We start from the raw sequence: 18,335 nt of genomic DNA on the forward strand, positions 1-18,335 counted from the left end.
TGTACACATTATGTTAAGACAAGACGGACAGATCATTTGGATTCAGGCTTTGCGCAGAATGTTTAGAATGCGCATTTGTCCTCTCTATTGGAAGAGACGACGGTTGCTATATGAGAAATGTATAGATTAAAATGTACGTGATCCAAGCTTATACACGGATGTACATGAGTATTAAGACTAGATAGATGTACAGATAATTATGATCATTTGTAATAGAGGCTTTGCACAGAATGTTGGTGTATTATTACCGGATATTGTAAACGGGTCACGGTGAACCAGAAATATTGTGCTTTTCGGGCGTTTTACTTTTCTCTACCACTGCACAAAAAAACAGACCTTTTCTTTTGAAAGCGGTTACAGGCGGCCATGTTGGAAGACATTGGCATGCAAGGCCTCTGTCTGCAATCGCGGTTGGTTTGAAGTCCGTCCGTCAGCTTGACTGCCTGCTCTTGTTGTGTGATTTACCTCCTCCAGGAGTTGCAGGCTGGCCCCGCTCATCCAGTGTGACTATTGCCCCCTCCTGTTCCACATGGACTGTCTGGACCCTCCGCTGACCGCCCTGCCCGCCGGCAAGTGGATGTGCCCCAACCACGTGGAACACCTGGTGGTAAGAGACGTCACTCTGGGAATCGTATAACCACAACACATTATTGTCAAGTTGTCCATAGAAGAACTGGCTTCCTATCAGCATTCAGAATTGCCAGTACGGTGAGAGATGCATGTTTTATAGGGGCGACAGTGGCTCAGGGGGTAGAGCGGTCGTCTGGTAATTGGAAGGTTCTCGGTTTGATTCCCGCTGTTCCCGGACAGCGTGTCGAAGTGTCCTTAAGCAAGACACTTAACCCCCGAAACTGCTCCCGATGAGCAGGTTGGCACCTTGCATGGTCTCCTCCGCCGTCTGTGTGAATGGGTGAATGTGAGGAACAAAATACCGTAATTCCTCTAATAGTAACCGGTATTCAATTAAAAACCGGGTCTCTATTAATGACCGGGTGCGCTGTTGAGCTAAGCAATTATAAGCCGGCCTCCTAATACAAGCCGGGTTTCATGTATATTAGAGGAATTACGGTATTTCCCTCAACGGATTTACCATAGGCAATATATTTTGTTATTGTTGTTATATGCTGGCCTGACTGTGCAGTAAATACCATATAATGGTATGGTGTTAATGTTTACCAAGAGAGTAAGCCTACCTCAGAATTGTATAAAACGAAGTTGTTATTATTATTATTATTATACCAGTATTGTGATTGCACTATTTTACTTTATTTAACTTTTTTTGACCACCTGTAATTGCACTATTTACTACCGTATTTCATACAGTACTTGGTTTCAATAAATGAACCCAGTACATTTTACTGGGTTCAAACTGACACAAAATGTTGATTTATTCATTATGATCTGTTTGAAAGTTAGAAATATAGGCCTCTCTCTTATACATGCCTCCTCCTAATACAAGCCTGGTATCCGCTACAGTTGAAACAAATACAAGCCGGGGTTACTATTAGAGGAATTACGGTAAGTAAAGCGCTTTGGATAAAAGCGGCTATGTAAATGCACTATTTACCATTTTTATTTATTTATTTATTTATTTATTTATTTATTTATTTATTTATTGTGTAGCTCAAGTATTATTTCAGTATGATCCATGGGAAGTAAATCACATAGTTGTGTTTATGTAAAGACTGAGGTTGACGTGTGGTTCTTGCCCTCGTTGTCCAGCTCAACCAGAGGAACCTGAGTCTGTCCAACCGCTGCCAGCTGTTTGACCAGTTCCAGGACAGGATGTCCCAGCACGCCGTCAAGGTGGACTTCCTGCGCCGGGTCCATCGGCAGAGCACCCCCAACCGACGCCTCGCCCACCAGCACAGCAAGAGGACCCTCAAGGTAGACTGGCTGCCCTTTCTGCTAGTATGGTTTGTGAAATTGGGTATTAAATCTTGCTCAGAGTGGTATTTAAAAGGTCTTAAAAACATAACTTGTTGAAACCCGCAGATACCCTGGTTTTCCAAAGAGCACATTTGCTCCCGAGTTAAAACCTCTAGGAACACTGTAAAGAAATTCAGAAGCACAATCTGAAGATTTAATTTTGTAATATATTTTTTTTTAAATGTATTGAATTTTTTTGTATACTTTTTTCAAATAATGCTTTTTTGGGGTAGCATGAATTTGTTCTTAGGAGCATAATGCAGCGTACACGCAAAACCCTAACTAGAGGAGACTATAACGTCTTGCAGAAACATCAAAATGATGTTAGAATAGTAATTATTTTAAGACTTCACTTAAATAAGTAACCGAAATCATGTTTCTGAAAACCGCTCTTGTAACTCAGGTGCCAGATGCCATCAAGTCCCAGTACCAGAACCCCCCCCCCATGCTGGCGCCCGCAGGCCTCCGTCAGTCAGAGCTGGTCTGCAGCGGCGTTCCGGACCACCAGCCCCCCAAGCACTTCACCACGGAGGCGGAGCAGCAGGAGGTAATGCGCGCCGGGCGGCTGCAAGCTGTTCTACCGGCGCCGACAGCCGCTCGTATAGCACAGTGTCAGTCGGTGTGTTCTCAAATATGTCGGCGATACAAGGTTCTCAGCCCGCTGTTGTAAGTTGCTCTGGATATTCGTCCAGCAGGGGGTCTTAAAGAGACACACTCACATTATGGGAAACGCACTGACTGGCAGATAGATACCACTTTTCCTCTGTGTGCGTTCAGTAGAAAGCTATCCAGCTGCAAGCTAGTCTAGCTTAGCACAAATTAATGGAAGCTAGCCTAGCTCTTGGCCAAAAACACTGTTCCCAGAGTTTTAAACTAGGCTAATGGTGGGTGTCCACTTCCATTAATTTGTGCTAAGCTAGGCTATCTTGCAGCCGGATAGCTTTCTACTGAGCGCTACAGAGAGGACGGTAAGCGCCTTTCCCATAATGTTGGCGTGTTATGATATCTTGATGGGCTCTTTCCCGCTAGTTAGGACAAGAATATACTGTATTTATGAGGCTTGTTCTTGTTCTAAAACGTTTTGTTTTTACCATCTCGAACAGTGGCTCCAAAACGTCATCGCTCTCCAGTGCAGCATCATGCGGCACCTCTCCATCAAGCCCAAGACCTCGTCCATATCCTCGTCGATGGAATGGGACCCCGAGCAGAAAACCGACATCAAATCCTCTGTGTTGCTAGACGAGCTGAAGCCTCTGACTCCGTCAGAAAGAACTCCCTCCCCGGCCCCCCGCTCTAAACCCTGCAGTGCGTCTGACGGCGGCACTCACGGGGCCCCTTTGCCCAAGGGCCCCGTGTCGGAACTAGACGGTTGCGCCTGCGCGGTGAGGCCCTGTCAGAACTGCAGCAAACCAAACGGGCCCGTAGCGGCGGAGGAGGAGCGGCCGCCTCTTAAAGCCAATGGGCCCGTGGACTGCGACAGCGCCTCGGACTCCAGGAAAATGGACCTCCAGCACAGACTGAAGCCCCCTCAGACCCCACAGGGCTCTGCCCCGCCCCCGTCCCCCACCCCCTCCCCTGGGCTGCCTAACCACATAGGCGGAGTCATGGTCAAAAGGGAAAACGAGAGCCCCGCGGAGGCCTGCGTCCAGAAAGAGCGTCCTTCTTTCCCGACGTTATGCTCCGACGTGGCGCGACAGCTCCACCGGGTGGAGTGTCTGAGCACCGACACAAAACTCCCTTTCTCCTCCTCCACCACCAGCACCAGCAGTGCCCGCCCAGCCACACAACCCAAAGCCACCCAGGACCACAGCACCACCAAGCTGGGATTATTGTCGCCAACTCCCGCAGGTAATGCGCCAGCGTTTCCGTTAGCCTGTAATTACCGGTATTTGACCGGCAAAATCTGTTGAAGTCTGACATATTTAATCTCTCCGGTCATAATGTCCGGTGAAAATAATTCCCTCTAAGCACAATTTGATTATTTGAATTGTATTAAAATAGGCTAAAATTAAATAGCCTATGCGATGAACGAAACAATCATTACATTTGTTTCTCGCAAATAAGTCGTTGGGAGGTGGAGAGAGTCATCACGCAAACCCACGATAATGTTGCCGTCTCTCTCTGCCAAATTTCTCAGTTCTTCGCTTGATATAATTAATACAAATGTCCAATATAACGGAATTCGTTAGCTCATAAAAATGTGATTATAACAGACTGCTGTTTATTAATGTCGGGCGACTGCCCACAGACACCTATTTGATTTAAAGTCGGCAGCAGCATGGAGTCTCGGGACTTATTTTATTTGGAATATAATGACTGTATACGCAAAAGTAGCCTAGTTTTAAGTTAAAATAGTATAAATCTACATGCCTTGAGGATGTCATTCTTTTGTTTTGTTGTCATTCTTTTGCCTATCAATTGTTTTTAAGCTCAATAAACTCTGACCGGAATTTCTCTCATTTGACCGGTAGATTGAAATCTACCGGACACTGAGGCCGGCAACAATTTTTTCTAACGGAAACCCTGTAATGCGCGCAGAGCGGCTGCAAGTTGTTCTACCGCCGCTGACAGCCGCTCATTATTAGGGATGCACCGAATATTCTGCCACCGAAAATTATCGGCCGAAAATGGTTAAAAAGGCACTTTCGGCCGAAAGGGTTTTAGCACCGAAAAAATATCACAGAATGTCAAAGAACGGGGACGTTCGTAACCTACCTATCGTGTTGTTGTGATGACGTAATCAAATTGCGGCTTCAATCGTGAGCTCTTCAGTCCTGCGTTCTGCAGCCTGTGATAACTCCTCTTGGGACTCGGGAGTCGCGCTGTTTCTATGTAAACTCTGCGAGAAACGCGTCCAATAAATGCGTCTTTAACATGCTTTATATCCTCGCCATTACTATATGCCCGTTGCGGTTAAAAACCTTTTTAACTAACGTTAGCGTTAAGCTAGCTAACCGCTTCCGTTTCCTCTTTCACTCGTCTCTCTTAAGCTACGTCATCCCCCGCTAAGAGTCACGGGAGATGTAGTAAATACAACAGTCCTTCCGTGTAGGCTAGAACGCCGTGAATTATGACAGTAGTTCAAGTTTCTTTATTAGTTGTCATACAAAAATACAGAGTACTTTTATATATTCTCCCTCTCGTGTGTGCAGATCTTTATGCAGTTTTAAAGCACTGTGGCTTTGTTCTGAATGCACTTTGTTGTAGTTATCCTACAGAGAAAAGAAAATGCACTTGACTTTAATGCACATTTTGTTGTATGCAAAGAGAAAATTTTTAAATTGTACAATCTTTCAGCAGTCAGTCTGGAATTAATGTATGCATTCAAAAGTGCTGAATAAATGTTTATGGACCCATAATAGTGATTATTAATATTATTTAAGTAAAATTTTGCCATAATCATGTCTTTTGTCATAATCAGGTAGCTGAAGGAAAAGAAAATACATTATATATATATATTTCTATTGGGGGTGTAACGGTACGCGTATCTGTACTGTACCGCCTCAATGTGGTCCTCCGGTACAGTACGCGCTGTGCACCGAACGATTGCAACGGTACGGAACCTTTTTTTGCTGAACTTAAATCCCCCCGTCCCAAATATAACGTGCACAACTAACCGGATGTTGTTTGTTCATCCCACGCAGCCACGCTGAACGATAGCTGTAATTCAGCATAGCATATTAGCCTTAGTATGGCGAGTGCAATACTAACTGACAAGCCAGAGCTAGAAGATGCTCCCACAACATTCAAGTCTCCCGTTTGGGATAATTTCGGATTCCCAGTTAACGACAGTAATGGACAAAGACAGGTGGATCGCACTAAAGCTACGTGCCCCCCCCCCCCCCCCCCCCCCCACTGTACCGAAAATAATACAGAACCGTGACTTCAAACCCGAGGTACGTACCGAACCGTGGATTTTGTGTACCGTTACACCCCTAATTTCTATTAATCATTTTTCGGCATTCGGTTTTCGGCCAACTGTTTCCTATTTTCGGTATCGGTTTCGGCCAAGAATTTCCCATTCGGTGCATCCCTACTCATTATGCCAGCCGACATTATGGGAAATGCACTGACCGTTTTCTCTAGGGTCAGACAAGAAGATAATTTCCTCTGTGCGTTCAGTAGAAAGCTATCCAGCTGAGCTGCAAGCTAGCCTAGCTTAGCACAAATGAATGGAAGCGGATACAGACCAGCTAGCTTAGCTGTTGGCCAAAAACACTGTTCCCGGAGTTTTAAACTAGGCTAGTGGTGGGCATCCACTTCCATTAATTTGTGCTAGGCTAATCTTGCAGCCCGATAGCTTTCTACTACGTATTAAAAGATGGCTTACACTTTTTGACATGTAGTTCTGTCCTCCTGGTCTACCCCCACAGCGCAAAGCGTCTAGCTAGCAACAGCTGCTCATTAGCTAACATTAGTGCTAACAAACAAGTAGATTAGAGCCAGTAGATGAATGCTGCTATCGAAGATCAAGGTCACGGCGGCAGCTAATGTTACTCTCGGCATATATCTTTCAAGCATTACATTTCCTCACTAGTATATTTGCTTGTTGTTGACTGAACCGGAAACGGCTGCATTGGACCGCGGGGTGAAGCTGGAGCGTGAATGACGTGAACCCAAAGGGTACAGACATATCTGATGTAGTATAATATTAAGTATTTAGTCGTTTATTTTATTTTATTTTAAATTTTTTCAGTCATCATCTCACACAATACAATATACACCATCATTTATCAATATTTGATTTTTACAGTGACTGAAAAGGTACAGACTGAAGCATAGTGCTTATATGTAATATGTCATATTAATAGACATTGCCCGATATCTCACTGCTGGTGACTCGTTTGATCACTTCCATGGTTCACTTCAATCCATGAGGTTTATTGAATCTATGACTTGATTACATCGTTAAACAAATAGAAATGTAGTAGAAGATTATGGTGTATGTTTATTGTTCATTCAGAAATTTGTTATAGGAAGTCACAACCAGGTCCTTGTGGAAATCCTGAAATGTGGAATTTTGAGGAGTGTGTGTACTGTGTGCTCCAGATGGGAAGGAATTGAAATTCTAAATTCTATTCTGCTTCGACTTACTCGTGGAAATTTGTGCAAAAGAAATCTACTCTGAAACCCGAAGTCCTGTCTCTCCGCTCATCACCTGCTCCAACTGTGTCTCTCCTCCACAGATGTAAAGGCTGGTACCGGTGCCATGGACTCCCACTTTCCCAGCGCGCTCTCCTCCCTAGCCGGCCTGTCTGACCACATGAAAGCCACGATGGAAGGCAACGGGGGTAAGTGTGCCGACTCGCCTGCGTACCTGTGTCGTTATTACAGTACGAAAGCGGCGATCGGAAAAACACGGGTCTGCACGCCCCGGGTGTCATGAGACCGGTGCACGATTTGAGATGAAGCGCACGCTAAGCACAAGCTTGATGTCGGGTGTATCGTTGGTGTTCATTATTGAAACCACAGGGCACAACTAGCTAGCGGGACGTTTACAGCTAGCTGTGCACCATGGTTTCAATAATGACAGCTAACAATGCTAACATTCCATTATAATGAAATAAATACATTTAAAAAGTTATAATCTACAATGAGGCTCTTCAACCTTTATTGTAATAATATTGAACCATGAACCTTTCATTGTGTATAATAATAATAATTAATGTGTGTAAAGATGAACCAATAGGGAGGATTTAGTCTGACGTCACTTTGGACCGCCTGCACGGTCCACCCGTTTAGGGATTTATCATTGGGAAAATGTATTATCGGCTATTGTAATAATTCTGCCTCATGAACATTGGCAAGCTTTCCATTTTTGCACAAAATGAGTTCCCTTCTATCCAGGGAGCGAAATTAACTTTTTGACTCACCGGCCAGTGGCGGGTAGATGGGAAGAATCTACCCGCCAAGCATATTTCTTACCTGCCAAATTTTTTTTATTAAAAAAAAAATATATATATATTTTATATAAAAAAAAAAAATTTAATAAAATATATATTACATAATCATACTTGTAGTTGTATTATCTGCGAGACATCGCCACCACGCAATAAGTCAAAATGCTCGCTATCTGCAAACAGCTCCACTGTCTGTGTGTATACTTGAGTAGCCTCCAGCTCCAGCAAGGATTCTCCGGCGCTGCAGCTAGACCCTATACTAATACTCTACATTCAGCATGCAATGATTCTCCGGCGCTGCAGCTGGACCCTATTGGTATAATGTTACGGTTCTTTGGTCAAATCACATTCATCAAGCCCTCAGCTAGAATACGCATTGAATCAATGTTATAAGACATTGATATCAGGAGCTATCTGTAGCTACTGCTAGCCCGCTAGATAACGTTAAGACAATTTAGTTTACTGGGACATATAGATCTAACGTGAGCTAGCTAACGTGAGCTAGCTAACGTGAGCTAGCTAACGAGGGAACGGAGGTATTATGCACTCTAGTCGACTATTGCTGGAGCATTTGTTGATATCAGCAGCTATCAGTAGCTAGCCAGCTAGATACCGTTAGACAATGCCTCGTCATGTATTAAACTAAAAGTGAATAGTTGAGTGGGTCATTGTTTAAACAGTAACGGTAGCTCATGGAGGTCCGCTCTAGACTAGAGCAGACTGCCTCTGTGTTGATACGAGCAGAAGCCAATAGTATCCCGCTGCAGGGCTGGACGGATATGACTCGTTGCCACGTTTCTTTTCAAAATAAGAGTATCATACGAACCGAATGTTTCTAACTGCCGGAGCCATCGATATTATGACTGGAGCTGCGCTTGCGGCGGAAATGAGACCCGCACAGATTTTCAAAATAAGAGTATCGTTATGAACTACACGCCACACGGCGGGCAGACCTCTCAGTGGCAAGCGCCAAACGTAAAAACTGAGCGCCAATGGCGGGTGGCGGGCTTAAATTTCGCCCCCTGCTTCTATCACTAACGTTATTGTTTAAGCATTTTTGGTTGAAATAAAACATAATTATTTTACGATTAATTGCGAATATTTTCATGTTGAGCTATAGATTGTGGATGAATACTCACAGAAAGGTATACCATGCTTTATTTGTTTTAAACGAGACGATTTAGAAATGGGCTATGGGGAAATACATTGCAATTTCAAGCGAGGTGGACCGGCCGGAAACAGCAATGACCTAACCACTACACCTCCCTATACACATCAGAAAACGGATACAATAGTAGATGCGGTTACATCGATACAAAACTATAGATACAACACAGTTTAGCTAAGACGATGTTAAAAAACGAATTGTTTTCATGCACCTCGCCACAGGCCAGGGTGGTGCGCTGGTGTGGGCCATTTCAAGTTTCAAGTTTCTTTAATAGTTGTCATACAGAAGTACAGAATACTTTTATACAAAATGCTTCTTACTGTTACGCTCCAGAGACTGTGCTAGACAAGATAAGTATGAAATAAAATAGTATAGCATGTAAAATAGAAGTAAAAATAGAAGTCACAGTGTTCAGTATAGACATGTACAATGTTTGATGCAGAATAGAAGTAACTGAGTTACCATACAATATACAATATACTATGCAATGTACTGTATATAGTGCAAAGCAGAAATGGGATGAGGTACAATTTAGGTACAATTTACAGTAAGGTGTACGAGTTGTAGTGCAAATCCTTTACCAATAAATATAAAGTGTGTTTAGGTGATCTAAAGTGTGGAGAGTGGGTGCTGCAGTGTGTTTGTTTAAAGTGAGTGTGTGCGTGTGGATGTGTGTGCTGTGTGCATTTGATGGTTGTTGCATAGTGTTTATTGTTCGTTGAGCAGCCTGATGGCCTGGGGATAGAAGCTTCTTCTGAGTCTTTCATTTGTGTGACATCATGCTGTGAGTTTTAATCCCCCCCCTATCCAGAAGGTGGCGGTAATGCACCTAAAAGTTGTTTACCAACCGCCATTAACACATTGGTCGCCAAGAACGGCGTAAGTCGTTATTGCCCGCCATGCGTTGAACACCAACAACGGCGTAAATCGTTTTTGGGATCAATATTAAATTTTTTCGCCATGGCATTCATAATTCATCCAGCCTCCCTCCGGACTGCAGTGGCACCCTGTATGAGATTGCAACGCCTCAATACCGCCGCCTGGTGGATGGTCGGGCCAGTTACACTCTCGCCAAAACCGGAAGTGGCGATCGGTGCTTCGAGGAAATCCCTCCGGCAGTCATATCTTGTTACGTGGATCCAGACAAACACTCTAGTTCATTTCGATAACGTTATTTTCAGCCCGATTGTTTATTCATTTCACTGCAAACCATCTGCTCAACATATCAACTGACGTGTAGTGGTTAAAGGGTGCATTACCATCTGGGAGATGATAGGGGCGGTTTTTTCACATCTGAGCTCCTACAGGGGCTGCATACCAACGGGAGACTCGGTTGATGAAATATGAATTCAGATCGCTAATAAAAAAATAAAACGCTAATTGTCGTCGTGGGCATTCAGGCATTGGGCTGATTTCAGATTCAGATTACTTTATTCGCCATTTCATACAGGTACAAAATGGAACGTGTTTTGACTTTACAGTGCATATTTTTTTCACAATTAAGAACAATACAACAGTAAATAAATAATTTTAAGTAAAACGTGTTATGTCGTTTTGGGCATTGAAAGTGTTAATACCCTATTCCATCCAGGGAGCCTGCTGTTATCATAGGGAATGAGTCTGAGATAGCAAAAGTCCAATGCCGCCACCTGGTGGTATGCGGCCGGTATTGCATATCCTTTGAAACGTTGAGTCTTTGGCTGTGCGTCAATGATATAGGTCCAGACGGACTATTCTTAGTCGGACAAGTGTAGCGGTTCTAATGCTCGGATTGAGAAGAAACCATTACTCCCGTGGTGGATTCTGTGTTGGATTATGTTGGCGGAACGATGGACATCAATACTTGGAATGGCGATCAGATAATTGGAATATTCTTTTCGTGTTTACACGTCTTTCCTCGCCATGCGTAATCTGCCAATGACGGGTTACGGCGTCTTTGAAATCAATATTTCATATTTTCGTCATGGTATTCACATTTCACCCACGGAGTCTTTGCTGGTGTTGTAGGACTCTGCTCAACTCTGTAACGCTTCAATACTGCCACCTGGTGGCCGATCGGCGAGTTGCCAAAACCGGAAGTGCTTAGTCCGTCCCCTATTCTGTCCGGCCACTTGCTATCGCTCGCGGGACTCTATCCAGACACTGTGCATATCGACCCGTTGCCATAACTCAATAAACAACATGATTGGACGTGTATTAGTATTATACAAACCGGAACTGAATCACCTAGATCAACATCCCATAATAGCGATCTTTTTGCTTCACGCTCATCACCCAACGGTAAGAGACTGGGGTGAGTTTCAGCGTTTTTCTTTACCATTTTCGATACAAACTGCTCTGATCTATATTATCACCCATACTACATAAATCATTTAACGTCGGTCATTGAATTATAAACGACCCCCCCCCCCCCCCCCCCCCGCTCCGGTCAACCGCAGATGATCAGTCAACACGTCTAGGACCGTGTACAGTTGAAATTGTTTATCTGGCGTCGATCGGTACCAAACTGCATTTGATCTAATATATGCATTTATGGCTATATCTCACGTTCTATGAAATACTGCAGAAAACGATAAAAACATATTTATACTCTAGACCGTATTATTGTATGAATGTGTGAATGAAAAAGTAAAACGTTCCTACATCCTGAACGATAGATAATTGATGTTGAATGGGCCATAGTAATGTCAATTTAGCAATACAATTAAAAAGTTATAGCCCTGCAAAGAAGGTGAACATCTCCATAGACAAATAGAGCTGGCAGAGAGGCTACAAGTATGGATATAAGCTCCGGCAATGAATGGGTTAAGGGCTATATGGTATCAATCTTGCATTGATCCAATATTGTTTTCATTGCGATCCGAGCGTATGTGTGTAACGCTACTCCATAACGTATTCCGTTGGTGACGAATACGACCAAACGTATTCGTGTGTAGGGACAAAACGCCAATGCATTTACTATAATACACGTTGCGGCTTATAACCAGCCTCTCAGGAATTGGCCCAGATCATTCCGAAATAACTCATATACTCATATTCACCACGGTATAAAACGGGAACAGGAACGTATGGATGGGAAATTTTTAAATTTTTTGCATCTTGACCGGAAGAAACCCAGTGTCAAATGACTATAGTATTGAATCCATGGCTATAATATAGAATATAGATTTAGCTCTACAAACAAGGTGACCGATTACATGGGATTACATGGGTGGCATGAGCCTATGCATTTCCCGGAAGGGGCGTGGCACCCAATGTGTTAAAGCCGAGAGGACCGATGGCCACACGGTGAACGGAGGTAAAGACAGAGTAGCTTTTCTGGCCAATCACAGGGTGTAGCTTGTATCATGTGGGTGCACCTTGAACACTAATTAATTAATTCATTAATTAGAATCGGTTGTATCGTTTTTGTATCCTACTGCAGACCATAGAGATGTGTATTGGATCATCTGAGAGGGAAAGATATAATCAGCACCCTTGTTTACACTGTACATTATGCTCATATTTTTATATTCAGAGTTTATACACTGTTTATTTCTCTTCATATTTGTATATTCTGATAAAATTGTATTGCCTATATTTATGTCTTTATACTATAACCCTGCCCATACCTGTACCCCCCCCCCCATGCATGCCAGAATTTCTTAGAAGGAATATCTTATCTTAAACCTCTAATAATAATGATAATAATAACAGCCTTTATTTGAAGCACACTTTCAATACAGATTATAACAAGGTGCTTCACAAGTTGTGATAAAATAGCAGTAACACAAAAAAGAAGCTGCATGTCAGAAAATATAATGTATTGAAGGAAAGGCACTTGATTGAACTTTTATTTGTGACTAATATAGACAGGGTTGTTGTTTATAAACCTACCGTAATCCTTACCTTCACGTCTAACCGTAAACCTCAACTAGAGATTAACACATTGACTGCCAGACCCGAGATATCTCGGGTTAACTCGCCTTGCGTTGGGCGCCAGACCTGAGATATATTATAATTTTTTTTTTTTACTACTGTATATTTGTATGTCTCTAAATGTTTTGATGAATTGAAAATGGAGGACCCTTATGTAAAAAAGTCGAAAGTCTTTTTCTGGTCTTCATCCTCCAGTCCACTGAGCTGTACTGTATTGTATCCATTCTGCAATCTGTTAATAAAGTTTTCAATCAATCAATCAGACAAATGTATAGAAAAGCTTCTATTATAACCATATAACTAAAAATTATATTGTTTATGAAAATGTTTTAGCCCTATGCTTGACTATTATTTTAGGCATGGCAACAAATAAAATAATAATAATAAAATGAATAAATAAAATATTAAATAAATAAATAGGCTACACGTCTCTCTTTTTGTGTTACAAATTGTGCTCACCGATATGAACATAGGCCTCTTTATTTACTTAAAAAAAGGAAACATCAAGAAATATGTTTATGGTATTAATTCCACCATGCCATGTGTGTTTTTATTTTATAATGCTCATGAGTCATGATTATTGCTGAAGTCTGAGTCATACAATACTCACTGGCTTTCATAACAGACTAACTTGTCTTGCTCAAGACTTGTTTATTAGTTTTAATAAGAGAGCACTATCTCTCTCAACCAAAGCAATGCAGGTAGACGGCAACAGAACAATTTTGATTGACAGTCGATTCTGCCAATTACGTCACACCGCTTGCACCCGCCTCTGCTGTTCTTACCACCAATCGGCAATCGCTTATTCGTTTTTTACTTCCGGGAAGTCCGCCATTGATTTGAGAGATCAACAACAAAGCTAATAACGCTAGCTCCCCGCGGCCCACGAGTAGACTACCAGCGCTCCGCAGGAGTACTAAACGAGGCATAATGATTTTACTGCAACGAATGTTATAATAAAAGCTTTTCTATACATTTGTCTGATTGAAAACTATTAACAGATTGCAGAATGGGTACAAACGGGCTCTCTGAGCAAAGGAAGAAAGTGAGAGATATGAATGAGTAATGCTTGCTATGGTCGGGTAAATACGCTGATGTTAGTAGTGTAGTGATGTTAGTTAGTAGTGATGTCATACGTAGTAACTTTGATGCAGTAGCTTGTGTGGGCAGGTCGCTTGACTGAAACTTTTTTCAGACCAGATTGACGCGACACAAATTGGCGGATATTTATCGGCCACTGCCATCGGCACATTTGAGCTTATGTCAACAAGGCACTTATCGACCGATACCCGACCGACAGGGACCGAAACTAAAGCCCGCCGCCCGCCAGGGGCGATCAGTTTTTACCTTTGGCGCTTGACACTTAGAGGGCTGCCCGCCTTGTGGCGTGTAATCAATCAAGTTCATAACGATACTCTTATTTTGAAAATCTGTGCGGGTCTCATTTCCGCCCCAAGCGCATCTCCAGTCATAATATCGATGGCTCCGTCAGTTAGCAACAATTAGGTTCGTATGATACTCTTATTTTGAAGAAAACCGTGGCAACGAGTCATATCCACCCAGCCCTGCAGCGGGATACTATTGGCTAAGGGCTTCTGCTCGCAGTGCTCATGTCAACACAGGCAGTCTGCTCTAGTCTAGACCGGACCTCCATGAGCTACCGTTACTGTTTAAACAATGACCCAGTCAACTATTCACTTTTAGTTTAATACATGACGAGGCATTGCCTAACGGTATCTAGCTGGCTAGCTACTGATATCAACAAATGCTCCAGCAATAGTCGACTCGAGTGCATAATTAATACCTCCGTTCCCTCGTTAGCTAGCTCGCGTTAGCTAGCTCACGTTAGATCGATCTGTCCCAGTAAACTAAATTGTCTTAACGTTATCTACCGGGCTAGCAGTAGCTACAGATAGCTCCTGATATCAATGTCTTATAACATTGATTGAATGCGTATTCTAGCTGAGGGCATGTTGAATGTGATTTGACAAATGAACCGTAACGTTATAAATAGGGTCCAGCTGCATCGCCGGAGAATCCTTGCATGCTGAATGTAGGGTCTAGCTGAATATAGGGTCTAGCTGCAGGGCCGGAGAATCCTTGCTGGAGCTGGAGGCTACTCAAGTATACACACAGACAGTGGAGTTGTTTGCAGATAGCAAGCATTTTGACTTATTGCGTGGTGGCGATGTCTCGCAGATAATACAACTACAAGTATGATTATATAATATATATTTTATTTAATTTTTTTTTAAATATAAAATATATATATATTTTTTTTTAATCAAAAAGAATTTGGCAGGTAAGAAATATGCTTGGCGGGTAGACTCTTCCCATCTACCCGCCACTGGCAGGTGAGTCAAAAAGTTAATTTCGCTCCCTGCCGACCGATATATCGGTGCACCCCTAATTATATACATTTGATTTGGAAATAGTAGCGTGTCCAGGCAAGAAACGACAACACTTATAGCAGAATTCACGTAGCGCCCTATATCTCAGGAATTATCCCGGAACACTCCTAAACTATACAATATTCACAACGGGATAACACGCGAACGTATGCATGAAAAAATTATCTCTTTTTTTGCATGTTCGATGGAAGAAAGTCACTGTCAAATGACCATAGTATTGTCTCCATAGCTATAATATAGAATATAGATATAGCTCTCCAAACATAGTGATGCACAGTGAAAGTAGGCTATGGAAACCTGGCATGTTAGCTACAAGGATAAGGCTAATGGCTGTCGCCCAATGTGTTAAAGGAGCTGTAAGTGGTATTTCTTTTGTTAAAATGAGTGGTCTACATGTTGTGTCTACATTCCGACAGCCATCACTGATATAGTGTCTAGTCGGTAACATGGGTCTCCCAGTCCCTCCACTCTGCAGTAAACAGCCATCACTGATATAATAATAATACATTGTATTTGGTGGTGCCTTCCACGACACCAAAGGTCACCTTACAGATCATAAAATAAATTTAAAAAACACAGCAAGGCAGTTAAAAGTCAAGGTTAAAAATAAAACAAACGGGAAGTATAAAAACAGTGAAGTTAAAATAACAAACAAACAAACAGCAGGGGGTATAGGACAGTGACAGTTTATAATGAATATGCGAGTTTGAACAGATAGGTTCAGTTGTGATTTGAATGATGATAGTGAGTCAGACTGTCGGATATGTGGGGGAAGGGAGTTCCAGAGTCTGGGAGTCGAGCAGCTGAAAGAGATATAGAGTGTCTGGTCAGTAACATGGGTCTCCCAGTCCCTCCGCTCTGCAGTAAACAGTCATCACTGATATAGAGTGTCTGGTCAGTAACATGGGTCTCCCAGTCCCTCCACTCTGCAGTAAACAGCCATCACTGATATAGAGTGTCTGGTCACTAACATGGGTCTCCTAGTCTGTCCACTCTGCAGGAAACAGAAAATGCAGAGTGGAAACTGGAAAGAGGACTCCACACTGGAAAATAAATGGTCTGACAAAAATAAGAAATACAAAAAAAAGTTATAATCTGCCAGTGCAGTAAGCAAATATGGCTTGGATTTGATTTACTGCGTGCAGAGCAGGAGCGACTGGGAGACCCATGTTATTGACCAAACACTCTTTATCAGTCATGGCTGTCAGAATGTAGAGCTACTCAACACTTAAACACTTGCATCACCTTTAATCCTTCCCCCCTGATAATTAACTCAACATCCAATTGCAGAAACAGGCCGTCCTGAGTGGCATCATGACTCAACCCTGCTGATGTGTTTTTGCAGACATTGAGCTGGACAAGTTGGACGGGGAGTTGATCAAGCTCCTGGCCTGGCAGAGGATCCAACAGCTGTTCGCTCCCAAAGTTCCCCCCGCCCCTCAGAACAGAGCTGCCACTCCTCTTCCTGCTCTTCCTCCTCCTCCCCCTCCTCCTGCTGCTGCCGTCACCACCCCTAAACCCATGTCGCCCGACCCCGATGGTTAGTCACTTTTTACGTCAGTGTGTGTGTGTCCCTTGTTCATGTTTCAAGTGTTAGGCGCTTACCGCCTTCTCCAGAGTCAGACAAGAAGATGGATACCAATTTCCTCTCCGTGCATTCAGTAGAAAACGATCTGCGAGCTAGCTTAGCATAAATGAACGGAAGTGGACCACTTCCGTTCATTTATTTGTCTTTGGTTGACAGCTAGGCTAGTGGTCTGCATTTCCCTTAATGTTTGTGTTTTTTTTAAGAAACGCAAGGCTTTATGCCAGGGGTGGCCAACCTCTTTGCCCGCCAATGTGTGGCTCTTCCCTCCATTAAAAAATAAAAATAAAATTATATATATATATATATTTATGTTATTCATTCCATAAGACATAGAATAAACATTTACAGACTTTTTCTTTTAATGGTTCATTTGCATGTTCTTGGTATCTGATTCTAGGGACATGTCAGAAATATTGTGTATGTTACTAGGCTTGAGTAAATTGTTATGAACCAAAGGAGAATATCAATTAAATTACCGGTATATATATATTTTTTATCTTTGACTGTGAATAACACCATGCTAAAATTGACCAGACCTGCAAAATCTAAGCAAATGAATAAAGGGAAGATGATTAAACAGAAGGTTTTGTAAATACAGTACTGAATTCTGCCATCCGGACACATGCTATTTGAAATATGATTATAGAATATCAGGCCTATAAATTACCTTATTATGGCCAAGTCGCATCTATGGATCGGGCCAAATCTCCCCTTTCCAATGGCAGAATTCAATCTGGCTTTAGTATCACTAGGCGTGATTCACAAGTACAGTTACATTTTTATAATGTAAATTTCTCAAATTCGTCATCAGATTGCAACGTCGTTTTTTGCTAGACGTTCACAGAAAGGTAGAGAAACTAACTGTGTTCTGTATTATGGCAATAACGTTCAGGTTTGTGGGAGATAATCCCGAAAAATAAGAGAAATAAAAAAGTTAATCCACAAGTCAGATGATTGACCGGGGCTGGCGTGAGCTGGTTAGGGTAGTTTTTTGAAATTCGAAAGTCCATCAAAAGCCCTGGGTCTCTTCCTTCAAAAGACTACACTCACATTTTGCTGCGCCACTTCCTCCCGTCAATATGCGCCGGTTTCCGACTCAATGCCCTGAGATTTCTATAATCATATATTTCACTAATAACAGTTACAATCATTGGTAAACAAATGTAATGCTGAAAATATACACTTTGACTGCTGTTTTGACAGGGTTATGGTCTTTACTCTTGGCTACATTTGAAAAGAAAACGCAACATTAATTCATACATTCTGTAGAGATGGATTTATGGCCTGATGTCATTTGCAGTCCAGTTCCGGACCGCTCAGGCTTAAGAGGTTAACCCTGTGAGGCCCAAATAAAAAATACATTAGCAACATCAGAGGCCAGAGGGTTGGAGAGGGTTGGACCTATAAACACATGAAGGGTG

General features: G+C 42.5%; 1 protein-coding gene across 2 annotated transcripts in view; it reads left to right on the forward strand.

The window, feature by feature from the left end:
• phf12b (PHD finger protein 12b) overlaps positions 1-18,335 on the forward strand; it is a 45,100-nt gene that overhangs the window by 6,743 nt on the left and 20,022 nt on the right. For both annotated transcript variants that reach the window (XM_084312348.1, XM_084312349.1), the window contains exons 6-11: positions 475-607; positions 1,723-1,887; positions 2,333-2,476; positions 3,033-3,777; positions 7,116-7,220; positions 16,672-16,866. In XM_084312348.1, coding sequence (XP_084168474.1) covers positions 475-607; positions 1,723-1,887; positions 2,333-2,476; positions 3,033-3,777; positions 7,116-7,220; positions 16,672-16,866 — 1,487 coding nt within the window. The remainder of the gene's footprint in view (positions 1-474; positions 608-1,722; positions 1,888-2,332; positions 2,477-3,032; positions 3,778-7,115; positions 7,221-16,671; positions 16,867-18,335) is intronic.

This window comes from Notolepis coatsorum, assembly GCF_963971535.1.
Source record: "Notolepis coatsorum genome assembly, chromosome: 1".
In the NCBI taxonomy this organism is placed as follows: domain Eukaryota; kingdom Metazoa; phylum Chordata; class Actinopteri; order Aulopiformes; family Paralepididae; genus Notolepis; species Notolepis coatsorum.